The 6721-nt window shown below is 45.1% G+C and overlaps 1 protein-coding gene across 8 annotated transcripts in view; it reads right to left on the bottom strand.

The window, feature by feature from the left end:
* Positions 1-3879: 3879 nt before the first annotated feature.
* The window catches only part of SHLD2 (shieldin complex subunit 2), a gene marked incomplete at its 5' end in the record, with an annotated part of 46554 nt that continues 43712 nt past the window's right edge, over positions 3880-6721 (bottom strand). For all 8 annotated transcript variants that reach the window (XM_079697561.1, XM_079697556.1, XM_079697558.1 and 5 more), the window contains one exon: positions 3880-4234. In XM_079697561.1, coding sequence (XP_079553687.1) covers positions 4035-4234 — 200 coding nt within the window. In that variant the 3' untranslated portion in view covers positions 3880-4034. The remainder of the gene's footprint in view (positions 4235-6721) is intronic.

Below are 6721 nucleotides of genomic sequence, written 5' to 3'. Positions count from 1 at the left end.
TAGGAAGTGGTGAAGCTGGAATTTGAATCAGACTCCAGATGTCTAAAAATGGTGTCGTTATCACATATAGCCAGAGAAACCTCGAAAAAGCGACGGTGTAGTGCCAAAACAGTCCCACAACCTGGGATCCTTTAAAGGACTTTTTGTGTGTGTGTGTGTGGTACACGGGCCTCTCACTGTTGTGGCCTCTCCCGCTGCGGAGCACAGGCCCCGGACGCGCAGGCTCAGCGGCCATGGCTCACGGGCCTAGCTGCTCCGCGGCATGTGGGATCTTGCCGGACTGGGGCACAAACCCGTGTCCCCTGCATCAGCAGGCGGACTCCCAACCACTGTGCCACCAGGGAAGCCCTAAAGGACTTTTAAGTGCCAATTGGATAGAGCCGCTTCTGTTTGTGCACCTTTGGTTGCTAGTGAGGCTGTGCATTTCTCCACATTTCATCCTCCCTTTTTCCCCTCTTCCCTTCCTCCCTCCCTTCATTCTTTCCTCTTTCCTTTCTTTCACTCCTGTCTGTATAAATTATCTGTTCATCTCCACTGATGAAGTATAATCCAGCAAGTGACCAGATTTGATTTCTATCTGCCCTTTGTTTTTGGTAATATGTTTTTACAGGTTTGCTGATTGACAAATCTGATAGGACAAACGCAGGGAGTAGGTGATAGGTGGGTGGCACACCGGTGCAGACTGGATAGGGGGCTGGAGCTGGTGGCCTCCTTGTCAGAAGGGCTATGGGAACATGATTGACGGGTCAGGCTGGCCGCAAGCTGGTGGAGGGACCGGCGGCGTCCAGGGAATGTGGCCGGAGCAGAGCGCCACCCGGTCGGTGTCCTCGCACTCAAATCGGGACTGATGCGCAGCTACTGGAACAGCAAGAAAAGCGCCTGCCTCCCTCAATGTATCTCTGGCGCCCTCTACTGTTTAGCATCATACTCACTGCGAAGGAGAGACGCTTAAGGGAATTCCGTCTGCAGAGCACATATTGAAGGACGAATTTGGAGTTGATTCCGGAGGTGAAAAGCTGGAAAAAGGACCTCAGTTCTTGTCTTCTTTGAAGAATTTAGCAAAGAGACCAAGGCTGTGAAAAAGATAAAAGCGCTTATTAGAAGCAAAATACATGTGGAAGAGGCAATGTGTGTGTGGAAAAAACAAAATACGTTTGGAGGAGCACACAGTCTGGCTCAGAGTGAGTTGCGCGCAATAGGGGCAACTTAGGTTGCTTATATAGGGTCAGTTTTCCGGGTTTTGGTTTTGGCCAATCATCTCCATATTTGGTCCTGGTGTGGGGCACATCGCTCAGCCAAGATGGATTCCAGCTGGCATCTTCTCCCTCTTGTCCTTCCCCTAAACTGAGGGCCTTCTCTGAGCTTGTGTCAGGCCAGGAAATCCACAAGAACGCACCCAGTCAGGGCCCACTGCTCCCGCTGGTATCCCATCTCAAAACGTTGGCAGGAGATCAGCTGCAGCTGCTCAGCCTGGGGCCTATCTCCTACCTCAGAGCTGCGAGGCAATTGCTAACTGGTAAACCAGCCCTCCCAGAATCTTCCCTTGCGCCCGCTCCCAAAGACTACCTCCTCCTCTCCCACCAAAATAGCCACTAACCTGACTTTTTTAACCACTTTATACCCATTAGAATGGCTAAAATGAAAATGATTGGCACCCCCAATTGTTGGCAAGGATGTAAAACTGGAATCCTCATACATGACTGGTGAGTGTGTAAAACTGGGCAGTCTTGGAAACTGTGCACTGACAGTGTCTTATAAAGTTAAATATACACCTACCCCATAAACCAGCAATCTCAACAGGCATTTACGACACGCCCACAGCTTCAAACTGAAAACATACATCCACAGGAAGACTTGTAAAAAGATGTTTATAGCCAAACATCTATAGGTATTCATAACAGCCAAAAACTAAAAGTGACCTTTCATAGGAAAATGGATAATGTAATATATTCATTAAATTGGTGTATTCCTCAGCAATAAAAAGAATGAACTATTGAGTCACATAAAAACTTGGGTTAATCTCAAAAATGTTGTGTGAAAAAAGCAAGTCACCAAGGAATATAAGCTATATGATTTCATTTATATGAAGTTCAAGAACAGGTCACACTAACCTATGGTAATTGAAATCAGAACAGTGGTTTCCTGTCATGAGTGGCAGGGGACTAACTGGAGGTGGAGATGAGAAATTTTTAGAGTGATGGAAATGTTCTAAATCTTAATTGGGGTATTGGTTACATGAATGTATTTTTTTTTCTATATTTGGGAAGTGATCTTTTTATTATTTTTTATTTTTTTTGGCCACACTTCACGGGTTGCGGGATCTTAGTTCTCCAACCAGGGGTCGAACCCATGCCCCCTGCAGTGGAAGTGCAGAGTCTTAACCACTGGACTGCCAGGGAATTCCCAGTGAAGTGATCTTTTTAATATAGGGAATTTATATTCTTTTTTTTTTTTTCTTTCTTTTGCGGTATGCGGGCCTCTCACTGCTGTGGCCTCTCCCGTTGCGGAGCACAGGCTCCAGACACGCAGGCTCAGCGGCCATGGCTCACGGACCCAGCCGCTCTGCGGCATGTGGGATCTTCCCGGACAGGGGCACGAACCCGTGTCCCCTGCATCGGCAGGCGGACTCTCAACCACTGCGCCACCAGGGAAGCCCTGGAATTTATATTCTTTAGAAGTTAGGGACATTTTCCTAGTAATTCCATCAAGTAAAAATAAAGAATAGGATTTCCCACCCAGGGGAATCACTATACCATTTTGGTAAGATTCTTCCAGACAGTATGATCCCAGTGCTGCATACATTATACTATACACATATGCAAATAAGGACAATTCCTTAGCTTGTCTAGTATCTGATTATGCAGACAATTTGCTGACCTGCTATCTGAGATTATCTGAGCACGGAGTGAACTGAATCAGAGATACCAGGATGGAGAGAGGAGTTACCACTTGGAGGGAGTTGTGGAGTGGAAGAGATCAGGCAGGAGCTTGATCTCCCATGACAAGAAATTGTCATATACTATATCACAAGGTTTTGTTGGGAACTACAGACCCTTCTCCACAGAAGAAGGTACTTTTGTGTGTGTGCACTCTCATACAATCATTTTTGTATATGGTTTTGAGGAGAATCACAAAACTCCTGAGGTTCATTTTTAGGGAAGCCAAGTTAAAAACCAAAAAAGCCTGAATTAGAGAAAACAATTTCAATGAACCAAAAGAATGTTTAAAAACACACCTAGTAAAATAAACTTGTTCATTTTATCATGAATTTAGTTATGTTCAAACAATATGATTAATCTAGTAATCCTCCAAACTTCCAGGTTAAGTACCGCTCCCTATTTCCTCATTGGTGACTACCCTTCTCTACAAGCTGCTGCTACAGTCGTAATGAGAGAACCAACTGCAAAGTGTCTGCTGGCAAGCAAATTCAGTGAGGCACTCAAATCCTAGAAATGAACAATGTGACTCTCTGCCTCCCCTGATAAAGAGTTGAAACATGACCATGTTTCCTGCATTTTCAATGCCTCTTTATTGAAAGACATGCTCATCTGGAACTTGTCTAAACGCAGGCTTATATGAACTAATCCATAGTCATGAAGAGTTATAATCAAGGAAATCATGTCATGTCTATGGTTTATTAATGTAGGTGTAAGGAAAGCACTTAGAGTTTGTGACCATAGCAGAAAAGCAATTCCTGAGGAAACGCCTCAGGTCCGCGTCCTAGTACTTAGGAGAGTGCCTGGAATGGAGCAGGGACTAAATGGAGAGAGCCTTTAATCCTAATGAAATGCTGCGTGTTCCCTTCATTGCTAGATCATTTTTCTAGAAGCAAGAAAGGGAAAGACCAAAAAACAAACAGAAAAACTCACAGAATTTTCTCAGGGAAAAAAAAGTTTTAATTAATATCTTTAACACAACTCTCTTTATAAAATATACTTATTTTAAAACGCCGAGCAAAAGCCCTGTCGTTCATTTCAAAAGACAAATCATTTCAGTGCTCTTCCTTGAAGTGCCTGTAGTTTCTTCCTCTGGTCTTAGAGAAGGGCATGGGACCCGTGCTTCATGTCGTCAGGATGAAAATCCAGGAGGGAGAAATCCTGTTGCAGCGGGTAGCTGTTTTCATCTAACACAAAGAGGCTCTGCACCTTCAGGACACAAGGTGCCCCACTGCCCGCCAGCAAGGCATGGAGCAGGTCCGCGGCGACCAGGTCGTAGGTGACGTCTGAGGGAGGGGCTGAGGAAGAGGAAACATGAAGGGCTCTTAGCATCCCTTCCAGGGGTATGGACATGCTCACATTGAAGGGTTCATTGTTTCCCTTGGTTTCTCAAGTCCCAAACCCACTGTAAATGTCTCTTTCTAGCCCCTCTCTTTCTAGTCACAGGTTACTCTAGAATGATGAGGCACAATTCCTGCTGATCTGGAGAGAAGGCACAAGTAATGCACTGTTCAGACTGATGGTGTTTCCTATTATGGTACAGCCCCTGGCTTCTTCAAACAATCGAGGGAAGAACTGAGATTAATCTTTTCCTAAATTAAGCCTGAAACAAAAAGGGCATGTCCAGGGCTTCCCTGATGGCGCAGTGGTTGAGAGTCCGCCTGCCGATGCAGGGGACGCGGGTTCGTGCCCTGGTCCGGGAAGATCCCACATGCCATGGAGCGGCTGGGCCCGCGAGCCATGGCCGCTGAGCCTGTGCGTCCGGAGCCTGTGTTCCGCAACGGGAGAGGCCACAACAGTGAGAGGCCCGCGTACCACAAAAAAAAAAAAAAAAAAAAAAAAGGCATGTCCATATCAGAAAAGTACTCTTATATTTATCTAGTCTATAGCTCTTATCACAGTTACATATACACATATTTATTGTTTATATAACAGGACTCTAAGTTGGTTACTTAATATCAAATCTTGATAATATATACAAATACTAAGATTATAGGTGGATATGTCATTGTATTCTGCATTTGTCCTATATGCTTCCTCTCATTTTTTGAGGACATCCAATCAAGTCATTTAGCAAGTTGCTCAACACTAGACAGACAAGGCACCACTGACTATGCTCAGACTCTACTGGTTCCCTGACAAACACCACCAGCCTTTCTTGGACTGAGTCTACAGACTCCTGGAGGGCCCATGACACATTCCTGGAGGTGTGAGAATTCTGTACAGCACTTAAAAATTTTGAATTTTCACTTTAATAAGCTAAAAAAAAATCAAGGTTAGTGGTAACCTGAATGATCTGATGAACACTTTATAACGGTGCCCACATCTTCACTTACGGATACAATTTAATTAATGCCAAGAAGGAGGACTTTAATTGTCTCAGGACTGGGCAAAACACAGGTCTATACTGTATATGAGAACAATGCTTCTCTGAGAAATAAAGACTAACTGCCATTGTGCAAAAAATGAAAAGACAAGACTGAAAATAAACAAAGTACAATGAGAAAAGGCATGAAAACAGTGGAAAGAATGAAAATTAATAAAGAAAAGGAATTAAAAAAACAGAGAGACTTCCAATTAGGATGTAGAATACTGGGAAGAGTGTGGCTCCTACCCTAACAATTATTAGAAAAAGCTGAATAAACTACAAAATCACAATCTTCTTGGACCTATAAGTGAGCCAAGGTTGTACAGCTGCCAAGAAGACTGCAGTGTAAGGAGAGACAGGACAGGAGCATGGGTTTGCCTGGGGCTGAGCTCAGAAAGAAGACAGTCCACCAAACAAGCAAGAATGAAGAATGTGCTTAAAGTTTCAATGAACTGCTAAAAGCCAAGCGTGGACCAGCGTCAAAGACAAGGGGGCACGTGTTCTTCTCATCTTCACCAGGTACTCACAAGGCTGGATGCAGGGCAAGACATCAGAGAAAGCTTCCAGCTATGGTGAAGGCCTGGGAAAGGGGAGAAGCTGCCAGGAGGAAAAGCACAAAACACCATTCAGGACGGCTCCCTTAAGGAACAAAGGCCTTAAACTGCTGGAGGAAGACCTCAAGTCCTACTGCCCCAAGATACAGATGGTGAGGATGAAGATGGAGGAAAGGTGAAAGGAAAATCCCTCTATCCCTGGGGGAGGGGCAGAAAACCACCCTGGATCAAGACCATTAGCGGTGCCCTGCTGCTGAGAGAGGGGCAGGACCACACAAAGATACCCACCAAAGACACAAGGCAGAGCTTGGCTGACTTGGCAGCAAGGGCAGGGTCACTGAGAAAGCACCACATCCAAGACCCAGACACACAGAGCCTGTGTAAGACTAAGGCTGGACCAGAATCAAAGGGAATCACTCCTGCCCTTCCCTCCAGGCTTGGATGCACCAAAGGACAACAAATAGAGCTTGTACAACCTGGGGAGGTACAAGAACATGAAGAGAAACTCTCTCTGAGGCCCAGGTACAGAGTGAAGGGTTAAAGCTGACTGGTGGAGCAGGAATATTAGGGAAAACTCTCTGGAGAACCACTCCCCACCATGAGCATACATAATGCTAGATAATTGGAAGCCAGTGGTGACCGGAAGGTAACCAGAACAATAAAAAACTCAAATCCGACTCATGGTCTGACAAGATTAACTACCCTGCCCACCCCCAACCCCCAGTAAAGGTCTAGGAAAACAGGCATGCCCACTTCAGGTACCAATACTGTTTACCTCAGTCTGTATTGTTCTATACGCAATGTTCAGCATTCAAGCAAAAATGAAAGCCAGAAAAAATAACTCACTATTAACAGACAGAACA

The sequence above is a fragment of the Hyperoodon ampullatus genome (genome assembly GCF_949752795.1).
Source record: "Hyperoodon ampullatus genome assembly, chromosome: 1".
In the NCBI taxonomy this organism is placed as follows: domain Eukaryota; kingdom Metazoa; phylum Chordata; class Mammalia; order Artiodactyla; family Ziphiidae; genus Hyperoodon; species Hyperoodon ampullatus.
The sequence above is the reverse complement of the archived record's forward strand: the minus strand, read 5'-3'. Positions and strand labels throughout refer to the sequence as shown.